At 36.7% G+C, this 21,224-nt stretch overlaps 1 protein-coding gene across 3 annotated transcripts; it reads right to left on the reverse strand.

The window, feature by feature from the left end:
* Positions 1-1,286: 1,286 nt before the first annotated feature.
* LOC134852914 (sodium- and chloride-dependent glycine transporter 2-like) lies at positions 1,287-21,005 on the reverse strand. 3 transcript variants are annotated; one of them, XM_063868777.1, is made up of 8 exons: positions 20,193-21,005; positions 15,658-15,878; positions 14,835-15,066; positions 13,733-14,167; positions 12,962-13,156; positions 6,236-6,396; positions 2,490-2,628; positions 1,287-1,635 (listed from the first exon to the last, which is right to left on the reverse strand). In XM_063868777.1, the coding sequence occupies exons 1-8, from the start codon at positions 20,443-20,445 to the stop codon at positions 1,433-1,435; spliced, it is 1,839 nt and encodes a 612-aa protein (XP_063724847.1). In that variant the 5' UTR covers positions 20,446-21,005; the 3' UTR covers positions 1,287-1,432. The 3 variants fall into 3 exon arrangements, 2 of the variants coding, with proteins under 2 accessions (XP_063724847.1, XP_063724848.1); XR_010164303.1 differs by having other exon boundaries at positions 1,529-1,635; positions 6,225-6,396; XM_063868778.1 differs by lacking the exon at positions 2,490-2,628 and having other exon boundaries at positions 1,441-1,635.
* Positions 21,006-21,224: the final 219 nt, after the last annotated feature.

Here is a 21,224-nt window from a genome sequence, read left to right on the forward strand (position 1 = left end):
ATGAAAAATTGTGAGATAATTGCGGTTGACAGAAACAGGTCGCAAAACACAAAGAGAGTGGAGGAAGCAGACAATTTCCATTAAATATCATCAAACAAAAAAATAACAACCAACAGCAATTTCCTTTTCCAAAGTTTGGGGTCATTTACATGGACTTTGTTTAGATGAACTTAGAAGGGGAGGGTTCTCATGCTTGAAGGACCGAATGCTTGAAAATTTTCAACCAATCAAAATCGCTAAGCGTTTCTATTGGCTGAATGCCTTTCTCACAAAATCGAAGTCAATCTTAACAAAAAATGTATAACGTCAGTCGAAAATAATCGAAAATATTACAAATTGCGGGCTACAACCGCATTACTATTCAGATAATCATCAAGATTAATGAGTTCAAAATAATAAGAATTTTTCAGTCTTGAAAACTTATCTACCTATTATCTAATCGGTCAATAATAACACTAATGGCCTGGATTTATTTTCTTACTTTGAGATTTTCAAGATTTATTTTGAGATTTTGAATACTCAATTTTGATTGGCTGAAAGCAAGCTAAAATTAATTTCAAGCATTCGGTCCTTCAAGTCGGACGCCACCAAATTAGAATACTAGCAATTGATGGAGAATTTGACGTGAGCAAAACACGGAGCAAAAACAAAAACAAAATGAAGACTGCAGTATAGTACAAAGTTCAAGAAATTAAGCAAAAACTAGAGGAATCCTTGGGCGACAATAAAAATTTTGAGAGCGAACTCAAATTGACTCGGAAACAGAAAATATCTTTCTAACATGAGCTAAAAGTCCGAGCCCATTTTTCAACAAAAGAGCCGGTAGATCAAACTATTGGAGGAGCGTATCAAGATTTTGGAAGCAACATTTTCTTAGTTTTTCAACTTAGATTAGTTAGATTAGTCTACCAGAAGGTAGTATCCAGAAAACAACTTAAAGCTATTTCGGCTTATTCCGATTGATATGTAAAGAAATTCAGCCAGTTTTTCTCACTGTCGAGTAAAAGTGTCAAAACGATTAAGTGACATGACCAGTAATCTATTTGAAATATAATCGTAAACTAAGCCAGCTGAAAAACTCAATTTTTGATTTCAAAATCTGGGAGTTCTGAGAACGCCTCTCATCTCAAACTTAGAACAAACAATGAGAAAAACAACGGATTTCTGGTGCGTTAAGTTTGAAGATACGTGCACTTCAGAGGGTAGACGGATCATTTTGGGCTCTGCCCTCATAAGAGTTATCTTGCGAGCATTGAGCGAACGATTTAAATAGCGAACAGCGTAGATAAAATGAAATATGAATTTGGATAATTTTTTCTGTATAAAATTTGAATATGTTGTATAATTCATAAGCATCGACAATTTGAAATAATTTCACAATTTTTATAGGCAATTTATTTAATATTTTCATTGAAAAAAATTAACAATTTTATTATAAGATTGGATGAGATCCGTCTGATACGTATTTGTAGCCCAACTTCTCTGCAATTAACTTGTTATTCATTGCTCTGTCTTCAAGGTCAGCTGGCCCCCAATCCTCACTGGGTTGGAGGTTGATCATAACTCTGCTCCACACTGATTCTCCTTTCGTAGTCCACACTTTGTAGATTGCATAGGCCGGTATAGGAAGTATTTCTAGAAACATTGGCAACTTGATAAAAGTTTGAGATGGCATGCTTCATTAATTTGAAACCATAGCAAGAGTGATACAAATTGAAACGTCGAAGTTGGACTTCAACTGAATTAGGTGGCTCAATTCGAAATTTAATATTATCAGGTTTCTTGAAATCTGCGTTTTTTGTAGAAAAAAAACAAACTATACAAAACTATCTCTCCCCTGTGGCTCAGCTCTCTTCTGGGGTAAAAACACACCTCCGAATGTGAAACAGAAAAAAACAAGGGCTGTACTTTTATCACAAAATCTCCCGACCATTCTAAGCGTTGCTTTGATGAAAGGAACACCAATAAAAATGACTTTTTGACACTGGAGGAACTCGCTTCAAGAATTAGATCTGTTTATTAGCTTATAAAAACGTATAAATCAACTTGCATTTAGTGATTTTAATGTCCTAAATCAAAACGAGTCATCGCCAGATTGTTCTAAAATGCTCTGAAAAGCAAGCAAAGATTCAGAACTTTTTCTCGACACCCAGAAACCACGCAAATTGAAGCTTGAATGACGAATGGAAGGGTTTTTATCTGATATCAGACGTTTATTTGCGGTACCTGGAACTAGAAGGAAAAAAACAGAACTAAGTCCGCACTTTCTCTTTCAGTGGATATAAACAAACGTTCTCTAGATCAAACGTTTTTAATGATTTGACTTACAATCCAGTGATAAGCTCATCCCGATTGCACTTTATTACGTGCCAACAAAAAAAAACCTTTCAAACACCAATGTATCATATCAATTAGGTTCAAAAAATTGAAACCTCAATGACTCATCAACCCTCCCACTCGAATTAAAGCAGAGTAATTGCATCTCCTACCGAGTAGCATGACTGTGAGTCCAAAGATAGACGCCCACCATGGGAACTGGTAGTGGCCTAGAGTGACGTCACTGTACCCGACTAGGTTGTAGGCGAAGAGAGACAGGATGATGGCGGGAGACACGAACATCCAACACACCTGTTCATCAATCATAAGCGCAATCATTGAAATAAACTAATAATAGATAGTGCTAACTCCTTATGCATTGGAAAAATTAGCAGAAAGTCTTAACTTTTTTTAAAATTCTCGATCTTGTCTCCAGGTGTGGTTGTAATGGCATTTGTTTTTCAGCAGATTACAACAGTAAAATATCAATCGTCAGAAATGCCAGCTAGGGGTGTGAAAAAATTAATAATCCGCAAATTATATTAAGCACATTTGCTCATAACAAAGTTTTGCTTGCTAAAAAATTTTGATCATTTTACTGGAATTTTTACTCCTGCTGAATAGGTAAGATTACGTATGAGGAAAAACAAGCGAGCAAAAAACTATCATATATTACAAAAGGTGGGAGATTCAAGTTAAATGGTTGGATCGCTCTTTGTAATACTTCGAACAGGATTTGTAATCTATTTCAAAGCCGATTTTTTGGCAAGAGATGTAAAAATTTGATTTGAAGCCATGCGAAATGTTGTTCAAAAAATCAAATTTTATACTTCTTTTGACAAAAAATTGGCTTTGAAATAAATTTCAAACACTGTTCGATAAATAAAAATGAGCGATTTAGCCAATTATCTTGAATTTGCCACCTATTGTTTTATATCACCTTGGTAGCATGTTCAAGTTATTAAAAATGAAAGGACTATATTATGCACAAGATTTCTTAAATTTAATACTTGTACTAGTCGGTTGTACTACTTGTAAAGTTACCACCTATTGTAACATATCACCCAAAATAATAGTTAAAAAGATTTAAGACCTGTAAACAATAGATCAAAAGAGGGAGACAGGATCAAGACGAAATCGGACATAGATCCAGAATATTACACAAAAACTTTTGACTACTAGACAAGTTGCCAAAATGTAGAAACTTGAAGAAACTTGAGAATTGTAGACAAAGCAAAAGACGGACACAATTAAATGTACATAAACAAAATACCAGGCAACAAAAATTGATAGCTTGAAGTCAAATCTGTTTACAGGGTGTTTTCAAAAACGTTTTTATGAATCTACTCTCATTTCACAGTTGTTTGCACTATTGAAGCCATTATTTTCGCAATAGGCAACAAACATTTTCTGGCTTCTGATGATACCAATTTTTTTATTGGATTGATATTAGTTCACTATCTGTTCGCGATTTATCGAATTTTCACTGCATTTTGTGCTGATTCAAAATAAACGGATAAAAAACTTGACATTGGTAAAACTAATTGACAATATTAAGACTAATGACTAATCGATTAGTTTTGGACAAAAACTGATTATTACACAAACTACGAAGAAAATTACGAGAATTTTTATAATGTAATTTATTTTCATGATTGACAAAAAACAATCCACTATAAAGAATGATGTTATCACATTTTGGCGATTTTTTCTACTATTGCAAAATTATTCGGTTTAATTGTCCAAACACTTCTGAAAAAAAATCGTGTTTTGGAAAACACACTTTATATATTTTTTTAATTTAAAAAATACACACGTATCTATATGTTCTAGAGGCCAACCTGGATTGTAGTATTACAAATCAACTTTTGTATATTTTTGAATAAGAACAATATTATCCAGAAAAGTTTTCAGGCCCCGGTTTTTCTGTTTATTGGTGAGAAAGTAAGAGGTGACAAGTTAAGCAATTCTAAGTAGTGATTGATCATGAATATCTTGAAAACACAAAAACTAATAACTTTCTATGCCAAACACTTACATGGCACTTTCAAAACTATACCATTTTGATTCCAGGTAAAACTTTCCCCGTTTCTTGAGATGAAATCAGGAATACGGATAAAAATTTGAAGAATTCCATCGTAAGTTTTTATTCAATTGAGCGTTTTCCAGATAAATTCGAACAGCAGCAGCTAATGTCAATCAAAACAAACATAAATTATCCCTAAGATAAAAATTTTTATTGCCTAGTCATTCCAAATTTTACTACCTTTCCTTAATGAGGTTGCTTGAATGATAATCGATACATGGATTATCATGGTATGTCTGCATGAAAGTCTAAAATTATTGATTATCATGGATTTTTCATCGATCAAAACAAATTAATCATTTTAAACCATTATAATTGATTATTTCGGATTATAACAGATATCTGAGGATTAAAATCGATCATAATAGATCATAAAGCGTTATAATCGATTTTAATGCATTTTATGTTTTCTGAGCAAGAGCCTGATTTTTCAAAAAAATTTCAGTTGAAGATTCCAAACTTGACGTTGTAAATGGTTTTTGTAAAAGTATTCTACGGGGTGTTTCTAAAACTTGTTTTTTATAAATCCTCTCTCAATTCCCAAACACTTTGCTGGTTGAATTGGCTTTTTTGCAGTAGGCAGCAAAAATTGCCAAAGTCTGATGATATTTTTCATTAAGTTGGGTTGTTTTTGGTTGACGCATGTTCCCACAATTTATTGGGTTTTTACTGCATTTTGTGCTGAAGAGGCGACAAAGTGCTTTAATTAAAACAACCGGATGGAATGGGTTTAAATACTCGTTTTTCTCAAGTATGGTTTGGCCGAATAAAGATGAGAACAAAACTTATTTGAATTTTTATCAAATTTTTTTGTATCGATATCTTCAAGCTGGTTAAAAACTTTGGTACAAGTTTGTTTTCTGGAAGTCAAAACTTATCTAGAAAAATATCACTTCTAGAAAAAGTTACTTCACTCTGTTAGAATGTCGAAATATGAAGTTGTTGAACCAAAAAAAATTGTCAGCTACTTTACGGCCAGTAACAATTCCCCAAAAGTTCAGTTTTTTGGCTCTTTCAACGACAGCCTTTTCTGACAGAACAACCGTTACAATTTTAATACAGGGTTTTGGGCGCTAATAAAAACTTCTTTGGCGCGCCCTCTTTCCCTCCTACACGTTTCAATTTTATCTTCGAAAATTTAGTTTATAGTTGTCATAATGCAAGGAACACATTCGTGCTTTTAACTCTCAGCCGAAGTTCATTTACCCACAATAGCATATAAAAGTACAGAAAACTTGAAAATATTTGAGTGGCGGGAAGTGGAAAAGATGAATCAATTGGAGAGGCGAGCGCAGTCCAAAAAATGCGTTTTTTGAATAAGACTTTGCAAAAAAAGCTCAAATCAGCATAGCTTAAAACTTAAGGAGCTCAAAATTTCAAATTGTTCGATCTGAAAAAAGGACAATATATTTCAATTGTTTTGGCAAAAAATCCTGTTACTGTTAATGATCATGATTCAGTTGCAAAGGAATTTGATATGGAACGTCTTTTTCAACTACTAAGCATTTTATTCTGATTAAACTCCCGTGCAATGAAACTTCCTTTTTTATAAACGCAATTATTTGTAATCTTTTCGGTATTGTCAATACATCTTTAATCTAATTAATAAGCGGTTGAAAATATTCACCAACCCTGATGAGAGAACCAAATTTGAACTTCTGGAGTCGAACCAGAAATTAAAATGACTTTGATGGAAACTTTTTATATTATAAACTGTGACTTTTTAAAGTCACAGTTTCTAATTTCACTTTGTAACTTTTTAATTTAGAAATGCGAGCGGGTTGGCTAAAACAGAATGAGTTTTCAGTAGAATAGGACTGACAGATTGGTTACCTTCCAGTAGATATTGACAGGTTTGCCAGTCATGGTCTGGATGTCGAGTGAGAATCTCTTCACCCCGTACACATATGCCACTAGCATAGACTGGAGGGACTGGATGAGGAAGATAGGGTAGAGAGCCACGTACCAGTCCAGCAGGAAGAACCAGTAGAAACCTGCCGACGGAACAGAATGAATGTCGTTACAAGCAGCACAGATTTCGCTAGGGGCTCGAATCTTCTAAAGCAGTTCTTTTTGCATATTACCCCCCCCCCCACAATCCGCCCCTGATCCCAACTATCATCTTTATACTATCATCATGAAAAGCTATCTCAACTCATCATCTTGATTGTTCATAAAATGATTAGTTCTTCGGGTGATTATGATTTTAAAAATATTTTTATTAATGAGCAAACTAATAATGGCCTTAGAACTGCGGTGACTGCTATTTTTTCTCTTATTTCTCTCTCATTTCAACTAGGGGTGGATCTAGGACTTTCGAGGGTGTCGTGAGGCCACCTTCGGTACCTCGTTACTTACTTTTTCTTTTGCAGTCTTACTGCAGTTTGATGTTAATTTCACTAATCAAGGTCATTGTGCTCACCTACACAAAATACCACGCTGTGCTTATTCATTATTTTTTGCTATCTACATTGTTTGCTAGATGTTCCTTATTCAATTCATTCTAATGATCATTAGGGATTAATTTCCTAACTTAAAAAATATATTTGAAACTAAGCAACAAAGTTGATTCAAGAAACCAATTATTCTATCCGATAAACAATTTAATTACTGTTCAACAACCAAGTTTTCACTCTAAAACCTCGGCAAATCTCATGGCGCAGCCAGCAGTTCCTGTGAACGACGACTGGACTGACCTGTTAGGCATTTCCCCTTTCAGGGCGAAAGCTTCTATTAACCCGCCATTTTTGTGGGAATTGTGGATTGGTCAATTTTTCTTGGCCGCTGGCTTGAAAGATAATATCAATCCTCACGATCTTCTTGTCGAACCCGCAGAGGTTCTTGATGAACCTCCTCCAAGACCTGAGACAATTGCCGACGGCGAAGATGCTGGAGCAGCGGACGCTCGAAGACAGAGGGATCAAGCGGCAGTTCAAAGAGTTAATGAACTAAACATCGAGAGGAAGAGAAAAGGTCCTCGGATCAGTCAGAATTGGTTTTACCACAAAACTGAAGCTCGTATGAAGTCTCGGTTGTTCTTCGCTTTGGGGAACGAAGGGAAGAGACGTTTTGCTGACTCTTTTCCTCATACGGACATCAGTAATATTCCTTTTCAGGAATTTCATAATGGCTGTGAGACGTTATTCAAGGTCGAACAAGAGTAAACGGCTGAGCGTATCAAATTGTATAACACGGTTTTCAAGCTCAAAATGACACTTTCTCGTCATTTTACGCTCGTCTGCGCGCCCAAGTAGCTCTGTGTAATTGGCCTCAGGCTCAAGAAAGTGAGACCTTGAAAGACCTCTTTATTGGACGAATTCGAGATATAGATGTTCAACAACAACTTATTAAGGCTAAGGCTGATCTTGATGGCACCTTCAAACTTGCACTAGAGTGCGAAAAGGGAGCGAATACGTCTGCTCAATTCCAAAGCTACTTCCTCATAATCAACATTCAAATGCTATCAAGGTTAATCAAGAACCTACTTTCTCCATTCAGTCGTGCAGAGGGAAAAGGAATTATCCTCAAAATCAAAACAATCAAAAAACCTCACAAAACAACCAAGAGAATAAGTCGTGCTACTTCTGTGTTAATGCTTTTAGTCGGGATCTCAAAAATCTTGTCCAGCTCGGGAAGTAACATGTAATCTTTGTCGGAAACGTGGTCATTTTGCGAAATGTTGCAACTCGTCAAAACGACGCGTCAATCTGGTTCAGAAAAATGAGGACGCTTCAGGTCCATCTATAGATTGTAATTTTATAGATGTTGAGCAGGACAGTGAGCCAGAACTTGGGATGTTACAACTGGAATCCGCTGTCATGATAAATAGTATAGAAACCCTCAAGTCAAGCGGAGGGAAATCTAGGAGCCTCAGTATTCAATTGCCTTCCGGTCACAGTTTTTTCTATTCGACTGTCGACACAGGAAGCCCAGTCTCATTCCTGAATAAACGTACCTGTGATTTACTTTTGCAATGGAACCCATCAGTTGAGTTTCGCGATATCACAAGATACCCTATTGATACCATATATGTTGGCTATAACAAGCAGCCCATTCGTCTACTTGGGTCGATTCAAATCCCGATTTCTTCTAGCGGCTGGAAGGTGGATAACGCTCAGTTCCTCATTTCGGAGAACCGAACTCGTAATTTTCTTGGATTGGATTTGCAGGAGCAACTGGGTGTTGTTACTACACAGATGAAGGCTGAATCAGTTCAGTTGCTGGAGACATGTTCCTCGGGTCCAATATCAGAGTATTGGAGCTCTTTCTTTGCAAAGAAATACGCCCATGAGTTCAGTCGTTTAGGTCGATCTGAACATCATAAAGTTTATACCAACTTCAAGTTCCCTTTGGTGCCACGTCAATTTAAAGGACGTAAAGTTCCCATTCATATTCAGGATAGGGTCGCAAGCGAGATAAAACTTCTGATGGAGCAAAAGCATATTGAAAAAATGGACAAGTGTACGACTGATTTCGTTATAGCACCAATTGTGCTAACCGCAAAAAAGGATGGCTGCATCAAACTGGCCCTTTAATGCTAAACCGGTGAATGCCCAGATCTGGAAAAACAAGTACCAGATGCCGAACATTCATGAACTCATTAATTCCGCGGCACATATCATAACTAAAAATGTTCCTGGAAAAGTCTGGTTCACGTCCTTGGATTTGAAGTATGCATTTAGTCAGCTGCCATTGTCATCGCTAACTAGAAGTCACTGTACTTTTTAATATTTTGTGTGGCGAGGCTACGGGAACATACCGATTCAAGACTGGATTTTATGGGTTCACTGATATGCCTATAGAGTTTCAGAAGGCAATGGATTTTACCTTACAAGTGTTAGAAGGGGTCATTTGCTACCTTGATGACATTTTGATAATCACTAAAGGAGATGTCCGGGAACATAACGCACTAGTTGAAAAGGTCATGCATAGACTCGATGTGGAAGGATGGGCTCTCAAACTGAGTAAGTGCGAACTCTCTGTTAACCAACTAATTTGGTCAGGGTATGACATAAATGAGGACAGTTACTCTCCTAAATTTGCAAAGATCGAGGCAATTCAATCACTCAAGCCTCCGCGAACTTTAAAACAACTCCGCTCATTCACGGGAACGTTAAGCCATTTACAAAGGTTTATTCCCGATTTACATACACACACTGTTCATTTCCGGGCATCTTTAAAATCCTGTAACAAACAGTCGTTTTTGTGGGGAGAGGAACAGAATAAGGCCTTTAACAACATAATCAAAATGATTGCAAAAATCCCGAGTCTTTATCTTTTCGATTCATCAAAGGGCTCAAGGGTAAAATGTGACGCTAGCCAAAATAGCTTAGGAGCTTGCTTCGAACAAAAAAATGAGCGGGGAGCATGGGCCCCAACTGCTTTTGCTTCGCGTTTTCTTAACAATGCGGAGGCTAAATATAGTACCAACGAATTGGAGTTGTTGGCAATCGTTTGGGCCTGCGAACATTTCCGTACCTATCTGTTGGGTACACGTTTTCAAGTGTTGACTGATCACAAAGCTATCATATCGGAACAATATTAAATGAGAACTATAACAATACCTCGTATCAGTCTCGTCTTGCTCGTTGGGCAGATCGTTTGTTACCTTTTGATTTCGAGGTTATTCATGTCCCAGGGGTCACGGTGGGAATAATCGATTACTTATCTCGTTATCTTACGTTCCCAGAACGTGAGCCCTCTAAATATGATGAACTCTTCGTTGTTAAATCTATTGAGGATTTTCATCAGGTCCTCACTTTCATTAACTCTTATATTTCATCTCAATTGAGGGATATAAATTGTCTGCCACCGCAAGAGGGTGTTCAATTCCTGTCGCAGTATAATTGTGCGAATTACTTTTGTCACTCGCCGCTTGGGGGGGGGGGCGATGAGAATGTTACTCAAAGTTCAACCATTAACAAGGGCATCACATCTTTTAACAAGCTTGGTGCGTATATGGCCCAATTTTGGACTAGAGCAGCTGTGGTTAATAACTGTGTAGTTATTGATAAAAAACTGGCCATTACCGAACCTCTTCGACAATCCGTGCTTACTCGTCTTCACCATTCTCACCCGGGACAAGAGGCTATGATGGCGGCCTTTGAACATCTCTGGTGGCCATTCATGAACCGTCAGATTATTGAAAAGTGCGAGAAGTGCTGTGAATGCACCTTGTTTGGTAAGAATTTTAAGCCAGCGACAACTTTTAATACTGCGCAACCTTTGCCTAGTCTGTCTGTACCTAGTCAGGAATTAGAACTAGATTTTGCTGGTCCTATACTTGATGATAAAGGTTCCAAGATCTTCCTTTTGGTAGCAAACGATCGTTTCTCTAAGTTTCCTTCAGTTCTTTTTTCTAAAACTACTGGGGCTAAGAAGGTTACTAAATTCTTTGCATCTTACATTCGTATTCATGGTTTACCTCACTCTATCAGAACGGATCATGGGTCAGGTAATAAAAACAACTTGGTGCAAGAATTTTGCTCTAGCAGAGGTATTAAACATATCCTCTCGCCGGTTGGAGATGATAGAGGCAGTGGTTTGGTTAAACGAACGATTCTGACAATCAAGAGAAAACTGGGTTTTGCAAAACTCGATCTTAATTTCAAAAACTTTAAGGAAACGATTCAACATATACTTGAAGATATACGCAAGAGTAATTATTCGGTGCTTAAGAAATCACCTTTTGAATTGCATTTCGGTCGTAAACCTAATACTGTATGGTCACAGGAGTTTAATAAGGATGTTCAATCTGATACTTCAGCCCGAGGACTGGAGCGGAACCCCATAACGCCAGACCAGATTGCCAGCCAGGACTATAGCAGGGACAGGGCAAAAGTTGTTCCTCGGGGCAGTGCTAGTCCAACAGTTCCTCCCCGCTTCAAACCCTTGTTTTCTCTGGACGGAAATGTGGCAGATAGTGAACCCTACAAGGCGTTGGCTGAACTCGCTCGAGCGGCGAATAAATGCTCGCAATTCAAACGAAACCTTCCACCGGATGGAGGGAAAAGGGTTCTCAAGGAACTAGCAACCCGGCACTCAGACCTCGCGCATTCCCTCAAGTCAGGACTGAATCACAACATTCTTCGCTTCTCGGCTTTAGTAGTATCTCTGGGGGCTCAAGTTAGCCCCAGACGTGTACCAGCTGTGCAACCCCGTCGACTGTCGAAAACAATTGCTCCAAACACTCTAGGTGATCGCCTCCAAGCCTCGAATTCTACCTCTCGGGGTGATGTTAAAAGGCCCGTTACGCGGTCTCAGCCTGTAATACTGGGACAACGGCCAAACAATCCGACTTTATCTACCCCGATGGTGGATCTTACAGTGGAATCTTCCAGTGAGAGTTCAGTTGAATCAAACGGCGGTCTCCATGTTATCCAGGACTCTTCTCCTGTGGAAAAACGCCAAAGGCTTCAGTGCGACTCACCTCCCGTTACGTTTGCTCCTCAGTCTAACTCCATATCGCAGCTTCACACTTCAACAAGTGCGAAGAGGGCCCAACTTGAGGAGAGCCCAACTTTGCCCTCTGAAAAGGTGACCGGATCTTCGTCCTCACCACGAAAACCCTTCATTCGGGATCGTCTTCAACCTGGATCTTCAGTGTCGATGTCTCCTCATATCGCTCATGCGAAAGAAGCTACCGAAAGGTTGACTATTTGTCAAGTTTAAAACTCTTCCTAACTCAAACAAACTCTTTCATGTTATCGTATTTTTCTATGTAACTGTACAGCATTTGTGTGGGATAGGGGGGCTATCAATCTTTTGCTTGTCTGGGTGCAGTTTATTATCTCCTAAATTTTGGGTTGTTTATCAAAATTCCGCGGGGAATGTCGTGAGGCGACCTTCGGTACCTCGTTACTTACTTGTTCTTTTGCAGTCTTACTGCAGTTTGATGTTAATTCCTCTAATCAAGGTCATTGTGCTCACCTACTCAAAATACCACGCTGTACGTGTTCATTATCTTTTGCTATCTACATTGTTTGCTAGATCTTCCTTATTCAATTCACTCTAATGATTTTTCAGGATAAACTTCCTAACTTAAAAAATATAATTGAAACTAAGCAACAAAGTTGATTCAAGAAACCAATTATTCTATCCGATAAACAATTTACTTATTGTTTAACAACCAAGTTTTCACTCTAAGACCTAGGAAAATCTCAGAGGGGAAGGGGCGGATTTTCCAAAAAAATTTTTGATTGGCTTTTTCGATCGGCTTTTCCGACTAATTGATTTTCTGAGACCGTTTTCGGGCACTTATTCGAAAAATTTGACAAAAGAGTATATATTGGCGGCAAAGGCGCCTCCTTTAGAAAAGCTTTAGGGTTGTTCGGTCGAAAAAGGATGTCATAGGGAGCCTTTTGGTTGGTGAGGGGGTTAAATCCTTAAAAAAAGGGCGTACGCACCACCTCCCCCCCTCCCCCCTAAATCCGCACCTGATGCCAACTTGATTCTATCATCTTGAAAAGCTATCTCAACTCATCGTCTTGATTGTTTTTCAAATTATTAGCTTGCTTTTATATCCTTTTTCATGTAGCTTGTTAGTAGTCCCACTCTTACCTGACTCGGTGCAGATGGGCAGTGACATGAGGGTGGAAGTGAGAATGACGCCTAGTGTGATGTACTTCCTGTGGGGCTTCAATGCAGGCACCTCGTCCAGGATGTTGGTGATGTTGGCCTCCAGTCCAGCGAACACACTGTCCACTCCCACATTCAACATCATCAGGAAAAACAGCACCGCCCACAACGGAGAAACTGCAGCACAAATTGAACAGGAATAGTTCTCAGCCTATTTTGAACTATGAATGATCGACCAATAGTCGATCCATAACATAGCTGGCAGGCATCTAATCAATACCGAAGGCCATATGAACTAAGTGTTTAATACAAACCACAACAGTTTGAAATATTTAACAGGGGCGAAATTAGGGGGGGGGGGGGTAGGGCGGACACCCTTTCCCCTTCAGGGATTCGACCCCCTGCCGACTCAAAGGATCCCACTTCACACAATATTGAGATATCCGTTTTTGACTGAGTGACCCTAAAACTTTTCTAAAGGCGCCTTTGGCGCCAATACACTAACTTTGAGGGAAATCTCGCGCCAAAAAACGCAATTTTTGTCAAATTTGTGGCCTAAACAGCGTCTGTTTAGTGCTTGAGGAGTGCTCGGAAAATCAACTTGGTCGACCTAAAAAAAAGGTATATATGTATTTAAAAAAAGACACCATTTTCAAGTAAAACCATATTTATCTGGAACACAACGTGGTAGCCAGCAAATCTCATAATATAACCTACTTTAACCTGTGTCTTTTTCCATTCTTCTATACTTACATGGCATTTGGACAGTTGCGCTTGGATAGGCCACGAAGGCTAGTCCCATTCCATCTTGCACTGCATCTGGCACCGAAGTCTCCTGCTGGTTGGCCAGAAAGCCCAGAATGGAGAATACTGTGAAACCCGCAAAAATACTGGTGCCACAATTAGTCACCGCGACTATAAAAGTATCCCGCTCACAATCAACGTTAAACCTCTTGAAGCTGGATAAAGTCTGGTTAATTCCACAGCCGAGAGCCAGTGAGAAAATGATCTGATTGGCAGCCCCGGTCCAGACTGTGAGGTCGGCTAGTCTGCTGAAGTCTGGCTGGATGAAAAACTTCACGCCTTCTTCCATTCCCGGAAGAGTGAGTCCTCTGATGAGGAGAATTAATAAAATGACGTAAGGTGCAATTACTGTGACGTAGACAACTTTCCCCACTGATTTCACGCCTAATAACACAAATTTCAAATAGCTCAAAGTGATATAGAGAGTTGCGAAAGGTTAAAGACCGAATTTTTTCCCAAAAAAAGAGCGCGAATCGAATGAGATTTTGTGGGAAAAAAAGCAACCGCTCATGTTTTAGAAGTTGATGTCCAATGGTCGCCTGAACAATTCTTTGCAAATTTTCATTAAAATTCCTTTTTTGTAATTATTTTGGTCGGTTGCATCGTTTTAGTTCTTGTTATATAATCTGACAAAGTTTGATCCAGGTTGCAGACGAAAAAAAACGGCTCTCATTGCAATAAAATTGCTCAGCCGAAAAAACCGTAACTCTCCAGCCGTTCAAGTCTTCCTACAATTGGGGCTTCAGCTATTGGTATTTCACTTGTCTGGTATGACATTTATGATCTTAAGTGTCAGAAACGAAACAATAGAACAATTAAAAAGCCCAGTGACGGGTTCAGATCTACTGATGGCAGATACTTTTTCCTTTTCTTGCCACTGGTCAAAAAATTCCTATGCGCAAGATAGTTTCTTCAGTGAAAAAATTGAAACTCAAAATGCTCTTTTTTTTTTTAATTTTTCCACTGCTTTGTGCTCTCTAAAATACCTGTAATCATGGGTAAAAAATCAGATATTGCTCCTGGTTAATTGGACACGAAAAGTGAGAGCTACCTTTAATTAAGATGAGGTAGATGATAGCCTGAGACATGACAAAAGCGGCATATTGAGGCAGGAGGAAACTTCCAACTTGGTCGATTCCGGGACTCCTTCTGAGTACATTGTTGATCCAGAACTCTTCAGCGGGCGAAGTCCAGTTGTCGTTGGGTTGGAATAAGTGGTTGCTGCTTCTTGATTCGGAAGGACTCACATCTGTCCGACAGACGAAACCGTCAAACTGACCGTTCTACAAAAAGAAATCAACATTTTTGAGTTCTAGTTTATCGGAAATTTTCCAAGAAATATAAAAAAAATCACTTTGTATATAGTTGACAAAACTTTTGCTACCCCAGTCATTTTTTCGTCACAACAAAGCTAATCTGTTTTTACTTTTTTGGCCTTTTAGTCTGAGACATGCAATTAAGTGCCAAATCAAATGTTTTGCGAGGGCGGGTGGATTTTTTGATGGAATATATCCAGCATTTTTGATGATTTTTACGACTAGAAGTTCAAAGAAAAATGAAAAGAAAGCGGCCATAAAAGTGTATCAAAGGAGACGAGATGGTCAAACTTCAATTGACTCCTTCACTTTTGCTAGTTGCAGCATCATTGCAACCGGATAGGAAAATGTTTATCATAGCTCTACATCTACTGAAATGGTAACACTTTAATTAAACTGTTATTACGCGGCCATAAAAATTGCATCAAAAGATGATCAAAACTTGACTGATTATCCTTCACCTTTGAAACATATTATCAACCATTGTTGCAGTGAGAATGCGAACAAAGGCAAAACACTTTCAAGTACTCAAACTAGAACACTGAGATAGGAGCATACTTTTTCTCGACACTGTGTGATGGGGTGACTGCAGTACTGTGAGTTCCAGCTGTTGTCACACCCACTCCAGGGAAGTGAGGTGGGGGTGAAAGAGTGGATGAGGAAGTAGATGACCCATCCGAGTAGCATGTTGTAGTAGATGGAGAAGAGGGCATTCATGATGAACATGGAGTAGCCTATGCCTTTGAAGAGGGGACAGAACTTCCACAGTGACACGGGACCTGCAATCAAATACAAGAAAAACACATCAGAATCTCTCATTCCAGTCAAACTAAGAAAAAATATACTACAACTTAGCACTGATTTAATTCAGAAAAATCACATCCTACGAACAAACAAAAGTTCGCTTTTCTGTCCTGAAATATACGGAAAATTTTACAGATAAAAACTTGATCTAAAGTAAAATAATAATGAATGCTCCATTTTTGTTGAAGTTTTTTTTTATTTTGATTTTTTTTGTCATGTGCGCGGGGTGGGGGCTAAAAAATAGCCTAACACGGGCAGCCAGTGACTTCATTGTCGAATCATGATTCAAAGCAATAGCAAAAATTTAAGCCTAAAGCGAATCAATATGAGGACTGACTTTTGAGTTTTGTTAGCACTGAACGAAAATTTTGAAAATTTTATAAAATTGATCAACTCATGACTGAAACGGCTGAAATATGATATATCAATTTACTTCAACTGATGTTTATTTATGGAAACTGACTTAAGAATAATGACTCAAAAGTGCGATTTTTGGTTACTGCAAAGTCCGCTATGATTATGAACGAATTCTGACAACACAAAAATATTCAAAATATAATTTTTTCATTAAGTAAAAATTTACGAGTTGATATTTTTTTAAAAGGGGAAGAAAAAAAACTCAGAGCAAAAACTATAACTAATATAACCGTAAGCTAAGGTTTTGACTCTAATTGTTTTTAATCTAACTTTTTGCAAATGGTTTTTATGGTTATATCAGATATGAAATTATCTATAAAGCTGCGACGAGTTTTTTCCTTTTTCAGTTAGAACAAAATTTTGCCTTTACAAAATTTTGCCTTTAGAACAAAATTTTGATAATCGAGCAGTCTTGTTCCAGATCTGAAAACAACTGTAATACTGAGGACGCATTTTTCCTTTTTCAGTTAGGCCAAAACTGTATAGTTTTAATTAGACATTAGCAGGTTCAAAAACGTTGGAATAACACTTGTATGCTTGAACCATGGATAAATTCAGTTCTAATTTCAGATCTGAAAATTTTTTTCTCGGTTAATTAACATCTAAAACTATCTACTCTCTGACAGCGCAAATTTTCCTATTTTGGCCAGCTCATTAATACTTAATACTTTATAGTTCATACTACAAATTAGCAGGTTAAGAAACGTTGAGATAACGCTTGTATACTTAAAAATGGATAAGTTAGCATCTTATTTCTAATCTGAATAATTTTTCGCTCGGTTATTGTTCCGACGTTCGAAGGAAACCGAATATTTCTGCTCTGTATGGTTTTTTTATTAAATCAATTTTCACCGCTCGAAATAATTATTTTCAACAACAATTCTTATACCCCATTAAAGATATAGAGTTCAAATGTAAAAAGATATTTAACTTCCGATAATTTTTTGTGAAGTTCTGGGAGTTTGAAAATTGCTAAATGTGCCTGTTCTGGACCAATTTATGCGCGCTCTGAAACGTTTATTCTTAATGCTGAGAGCGTAACACGTATTTTTTATGCGCGGCAAATTATCCCGCACAGCAAAATTGTTCCAAATTGAATTGAGACTAGCAAGTCGGTCGTATTATTTTCGTACGACTCAAAACTTTACACATTGATACTATCCAAAATGTATAGGTTTTCAGTATTTTTTTTTTCAAAAAGTATTCGATATAAATTATTGGACAGTCGGTACATTCACGGCTTTGCCTTGATAAACGAGCAGTCTTGTTTCACATCTGAAAATATCTGTAATACTGACGACGCATTTTTTTCTATTGCCGTTAGCTTGAAACTGTATAGTTCCTACTAGACATTACGGGATTAAAGAAACAAGGAATAAGAACATGTATGAATAAAAATGGATAAATTCAGATCTAATTTAGGATCAGACTACATTTTATCGCGGTTGTTTTAGATCTGAAAACATCTATACTTTTGACAGCGCACTTTTTTTCAATTTTAAGCAGATTAGTAATTAGTAATTTCTACCAGATACAGGAGGTTAATTAGCAAAATCTCCTATCGCAGAATGCTGAAATATGTTTTGTCCTAAACATCAAAATACAGAAAATGTAATAGAATAAAAACTGAGCAGTTTGATAGATCCGTTGATAACTTTGAGTCAGAAAGTGGAATTGGAGAAAAAAAATGTATATTCATTAATAATTTTTGCTGCAACTATACTTAACTATTGCAAAAAAATAGTGAAAATTAATTTGCACAAAATGCTTACAATGACATACATCGAATAATATACATTGGATTTCAGTTTGAAGACAGTAAAAAAAATTTTGTTGCGAAGTTTATTTAATTGAATCAAAATTTGGATTTCGAAATATAACAAAAAATATATAGCCGATTGAAGATATTGATTCCTTGAGACCAAAAAAATCATAATATTTACCACTGATTATTAATTTGAAAATGTGGTGGTTTGAAAATAGGCAAATTGGTTGTGCTCTGAGCTAGCTTAGACGCACTCTGAAGAAATTATTTATGTTGCCAATATAACGAAAAAAAACTATGCGCCCATAATTATCCCGCTTTAAAAAAGTTCAAAATTGAACTTAGAAAAGCTATTAAATTTGTTTTTACATCATAAGAATCATAATTGAGGTTTCATTGTCTAAATTTTACGTTTTGTTTTGCCAACAATTATTGATTCCCAATCCTTATGGGCAATTTGAATATTCAGGGCTTCCCGGAATAAAAAAAAACTCGTGTCAGACAAGTTAAATTATGAAAAAAAGCATTTCATATAGTTTATACAATTTCCTTGACTGAAAAAATTGCATGAAAAAAAGAGGCATTTTTTCCATAAAAATAAATTAAAAAATTGGCTTTTTTTCCTCACTCTGGAGTTAAATAACAAGCTGATTTGGGGATATTAGCTATGTAAATAAATGATTAAAACTTTCTCTTTGAATTGTATAACAAAAGTTTTTTGCATATGACTCGAAAGTTTTCAGTGGTTGAGCGAAGAGGCCTTATGTAAATTTAATTTCATCGTAGCAAATGAAAACAAAAACTGGATAAACGAAAACGCTTTCTTGATAATTTCGGATTTTTGGTAGAAAGCTCAATCTGGACTATGTTATAGACACAAAATATCAAATTTTGATGAAATATTTTTTTCTTAAGACTTCCGTTTGAGCTCAGAAGTTGCTATCATAAACCAAAATGAAATAAAAATTTTTTCAATAAAACTTTTTAAAGCCAAAGCTGCTCTCTCTCAAAAAACTACCACCAATTGATTGAGTCTTGTTTTACGGCCATTTAAGATAATTTTCAAAAAGTTCCGAATAAAATACTGACTGTTTATCAGAGATTTTTTTTCTGTGAAAAGTAAGTAATATTTTTCCGTAGATTTCGTTATCTTTCTTTACATGGTTTTCCCAATTATGAGATTATCTTTTTCAGATCTAAGTTTTACACAAAAAAATAGGGCATTTCAGATTTGAAAATTACTATCGATGGAAATTAACAATTTCAGATCTGAAAATCGACTTACTTCAGAAATAAGGAATTGAGATCGTTGTTAATAGATTTTTTCATGACAGGTCAATTCGTGTTAATTATTGTACAGCGCTGCTAATTTTGTTTTTTTTTTCAGCGGAGTTGAAACTTATAAAAAAACTGGAGCCAAAAAGTCATCAACGTTGTTCAATTACCTCAAACTGCAGTCAAATATTTCTTTTTCAGGTTAAAATCTTTTGTTTTGCTACACAATTGGCACGATAGTTCGCTTTCCATAGAAAAAATCAAGAAACTAACTCGTTTTTAGGATGATATTGTAGGTCGTAAAATAAAGACTACATTGACTCTGCAAAAAACAGTCCCATCTTAGTCAATATTTGAAAAAAAAACGCAATCAAACTTTCAGTCTTCATTCATTAATGTCAAGTTTGATTTTCAAATAATAACTCTTCCATAGATTTCCCTTGTATTTTTTGGGGAAAAATTGCTCCAAATATTTTTCAGTTTCATTAACCAGGCGCTTACATAGATTGAGATCAACTCTTTCGCCTCATTGCAGAAACTAAATAAATTCTCATAGATCAGTTCACAAAAAATGGTCAAAATTTCTAGTAACCGCTGAAAAGCTTTGAGCTTCTATTTCAAAAATATGTTATAATATTCCTTAACAGTTTGAATGAAAAATGATTGTAAGAACTTCATAAATCAAATTTATAATAATGTATGTACATAGCTTTGACTTCCCAATCACTGTGAATTGTTTTTTTTTTGAAATATTTTTTTATAGTTTTGAACAAAGTAATTGTCAACGGATCATGGAGAGAAAAAATAAAAAACCTGAATTTAAACCACTCACCCAGACTTGAAAATTGGGCCAGCGCCTGCTCCATAAAATACATAGGCAACCCTACCAGGATAAGCATAACAAAATAAGGAATAAGAAAAGCCCCTCCACCATTTTGGAATACTTTGTAAGGGAAGCGCCAGACATTTCCAAAGCCAACACAACACCCAACTGCCGATAAGATGAACTCGAAGTTTGAACCCCAGTGACCTCTGCTGGACGCAGCACTATGGGTACTCGATGAGCTTTTACTCGTCGAAGTCATGACTATTTAGTTAATTAATATTGTTCTGCGGTTAACAACAAAAGCGTCCAAGTAGAATGGGCCGATTATCAATGAAAAAGTTTATATCGTTTTTTATTTTTCTGAAGTTAATATAGATTTTAGGCCATTTTTTTGAATTTCTCGATTGTTTCTTTCAAAATTAGATATTTGCAAGTTGATTACTAAGTATATGCTTGATTATCAACAGCTAATTAATCTCCAGTCGCGAGGTACAGAATCTAGTAATATGTACCTGAATAGATACATGTCAAGTAAGATAAACAGATTTATGCATCAAGTAATCTGTAATTATGATATGGCAGACCAGATGGTTTTTACTGGCGCTAATCAAGACCAGTTAAAAGTAAGAATAATAGCATCCAATAGTAAAAAGTAAACACGATTTTAGCCAGCGCAGTCACTCACGGTTAACCAGGTGTACAAAACGTGACTCTCAGTTTAGATCAAGTCTTTGGCATTTTTCAACGATTGGTTTGTTTTAGTCATTTTCATTTTCGGTTCAGCTCATTTTCAGACTTCGCATGCTGTGACTAACAAAAGAGGTCTCGAAGACCACTTCATGCGGTTATTCTTTCAAATCTGCACTACTTCGGAATTTTCTTAAATCTCCAATGTGAACATTTGAATATTAAAGACAACAAACAATGGAAATTTCCAAAAGTCTCTTTCCAAATTTTTATTATTCCAAAGAAATATTTGACCGTTTTGGAAGACTTGCGTTGAAAAACGAACGCACCTCCAAGATAACTTTGAACACT

The sequence above is a fragment of the Symsagittifera roscoffensis genome, chromosome 8 (assembly GCF_963678635.1).
Source record: "Symsagittifera roscoffensis chromosome 8, txSymRosc1.1, whole genome shotgun sequence".
NCBI lineage: Eukaryota > Metazoa > Xenacoelomorpha > Acoela > Convolutidae > Symsagittifera > Symsagittifera roscoffensis.

What these genes read in the sequence shown, in the direction of transcription:
- LOC134852914 (XM_063868777.1), bottom strand. Translation starts at nt 20,445, where the DNA reads ATGACTTCGACGAGTAAAAGCTCATCGAGTACCCATAGTGCTGCGTCC. An exon ending in GGCCCAATTTTCAAGTCTGG is followed by an intron (nt 15,879 to 20,192) that starts GTGAGTGGTTTA and finishes ATTTGATTGCAG; the next exon opens with GTCCCGTGTCACTGTGGAAG. An exon ending in CTGTCAATATCTACTGGAAG is followed by an intron (nt 2,629 to 6,235) that starts GTAACCAATCTG and finishes ATTGATGAACAG; the next exon opens with GTGTGTTGGATGTTCGTGTC.